Here is a 2,500-nt window from a genome sequence, read left to right as displayed (position 1 = left end):
GACATCACAGAAACATGAGAGCTGAAGGAATCAACTGAACACTGACATGATGAACATGTTTCTTCATGTCTGGATGGAAACTTTAAATATAAATGAAACTGTAAATGTGTGTAAATCATATCAATCATGTAAATACTTGTAGTTTAACCTTCATGTCAAGTCTGACCAGAAGTTTCTCTGGTTGGACAACAGGGCAAAATATTTCACTCAAATATGAATTTAGTTCAATATTTTAACCATAACAAACATTTACATGTCGGACTTTAAAGAGAAACATCGTGTTTTATCTTCTGGACGTCAAGTTTTGTGTTTTTCACTCAAATTTAGAATTCATGCTGAAACTTTGAGTTTGTACTTTGATGTTTTAAATGTTTTCAGCCTGGTTAAGGTTAGCAGCCTGGTTAAGGTTAACAGCCTGGCTATGGTTAGCAGCCTGGTTAAGGTTAACAGCCTGGCTATGGTTAGCAGCCTGGCTTGATCTATAAACCTGATCTCAGGTCTGTATGAATCAGTAGCAGGTTTTGTAGAATGATGGTGGTGTTGAAGCATCTCTGGTGTCGGTGCTGAGAGGAGACAGCTGGTAAACAGCATGAAGTCACTTCTTCACCTCCTCTCAGCTCGGAGTCAACGTTCCTCATTAACCACAGACACACACATGTAATCAGATTACAGTAAGAGTCCTGATGAGAGGTAGCTGTGTGTCAGCTCGGTCCACTGTGATGCAGACTGGGACTGAACGGACTCATCATCACTGTTTCTTTATGTTTCTATACGATGACGCTGAACGTAGATCAGCTCCAACATCACGTGACTGTCTGGACCGAGTGTCTCACATCTGAAGACCTGAAGACACAAAGCTGCTCTGCTTCATGTGTTCATCTCGTAGAGTCCTTACAGTCTGTGTTGAGCGCCGTTTAAATGAGAAGGGTTGTTTTCACACAGAAGGGGGCGGGGCCAGAGGTTGGGTTGATCTCATCTATCTACATTATCTATATGACACTTCCTGTTTACAGTCAACTGTCTGTCTCTCAGGAGTTCTTTGAACATGCTCAGCAGCTGTGGGAGGACGACGGCGTCAAGGCGTGTTTCGAACGCGCCAACGAATACCAGCTGATCGACTGCGCTCAGTAGTAAGACACACACACACACACACACACACACTTCATCACACAGAACAACTTTGACACTTTAAATCCCAATAGACCAATCAGAGCGCTCCACTAACCCTGATGGACCTATCACAGCTCAGCGTGTGTGTGTGTGTGTGTGTGTATGTGTGTGTGTGTGTGTGTGTGTGTGTGTGTGTGTGTGTGTGTTGAAGCTTCCTGGACAGGTTGGACTCAGTCAGGAAGACAGACTACACACCTACTGACCAGGTAACAGACCAACCAATCAGCCTCCAGTGTTCAGGATGAGTCATCTGTTCAGGCAGTAAAACACTTCCTTCTTCTTCTGCTGCAGGATTTGCTGCGCTGCAGAGTTTTGACTTCTGGGATCTTTGAGACAAGATTTCAGGTCGACAAGGTCAACTTCCAGTGAGTGTGTCTGACTGTGCACCTGTCACACCTGTACACCTATCACACCTAATACAACTGATACACCTGTCACAGATGATACACATGATGCACCTGTCAAACATGTACACCTGTCATACTTGTACATGTGATACACCTGATACATCCGTCACACCCGATGCACGTGCTACACCTAATGCACCTGTCACACCTGATGCACCTGTCACACCTGATGCACCTGTACAACTGTCACACCCGATGCACCTGCTACACCTAATGCACCTGTCACACCTGATGCACCTGTTAAACCTGCCACATCTGTACACCTATCACACCTAATACAACTGATACACCTGTCACACCTGCCACACCTGTACACCTATCACACCTAATACAACTGATACACCTGTCACACCTGCCACACCTGTACACCTATCACACCTAATACAACTGATACACCTGTCACAGATGATACACATGATGCACCTGTCAAATATGTACACCTGTCATACTTGTACATCTGATACACCTGATACATCTGTCACACCTGATGCATCTGCTACACCTAATGCACCTGTCACACCTGATGCACCTGTACAACGGTCCCACCTGATGCACCTGCTACACCTAATGCACCTGTCACACCTGATGCACCTGTACAACGGTCACACCTGATGCACCTGCTACACCTAATGCACCTGTCACACCTGATGCACCTGCTTCACCTAATGCACCTGTCACACCTGATGCACCTGTACAACTGTCACACCTGATGCACCTGTACACCTGTCACACCTGATACCTGACTGACACACGTCTGTCTGTCTGCTTGTCTCTCTGTCAGCATGTTTGATGTTGGAGGACAGCGAGATGAGCGCAGGAAGTGGATTCAGTGCTTCAACGGTGAGAAAAACACTGATGTGTTCAGATGTGAATATTGATTGATTTGCTTGTTTAAATGTGATTGTTGATTGATTTGTTCAGAT

The 2,500-nt window shown here is 45.3% G+C and overlaps 1 protein-coding gene across 1 annotated transcript in view; it reads left to right on the top strand.

The window, feature by feature from the left end:
• The window catches only part of LOC311249167 (guanine nucleotide-binding protein G(olf) subunit alpha-like), a 14,094-nt gene that overhangs the window by 8,246 nt on the left and 3,348 nt on the right, over positions 1-2,500 (top strand). Inside the window, exons 5-8 of the mRNA XM_084339985.1 lie at positions 1,033-1,130; positions 1,322-1,376; positions 1,462-1,535; positions 2,359-2,417. Of these exons, the coding sequence (XP_084196111.1) occupies positions 1,033-1,130; positions 1,322-1,376; positions 1,462-1,535; positions 2,359-2,417 (286 nt within the window). The remainder of the gene's footprint in view (positions 1-1,032; positions 1,131-1,321; positions 1,377-1,461; positions 1,536-2,358; positions 2,418-2,500) is intronic.

This window comes from Pagrus pagrus (genome assembly GCF_965226575.1).
Source record: "Pagrus pagrus genome assembly, chromosome: 20".
Lineage (NCBI taxonomy): Eukaryota > Metazoa > Chordata > Actinopteri > Spariformes > Sparidae > Pagrus > Pagrus pagrus.
Note: the sequence above shows the minus strand (reverse complement) of the source record. Positions and strands in the feature narration are given on the sequence as shown.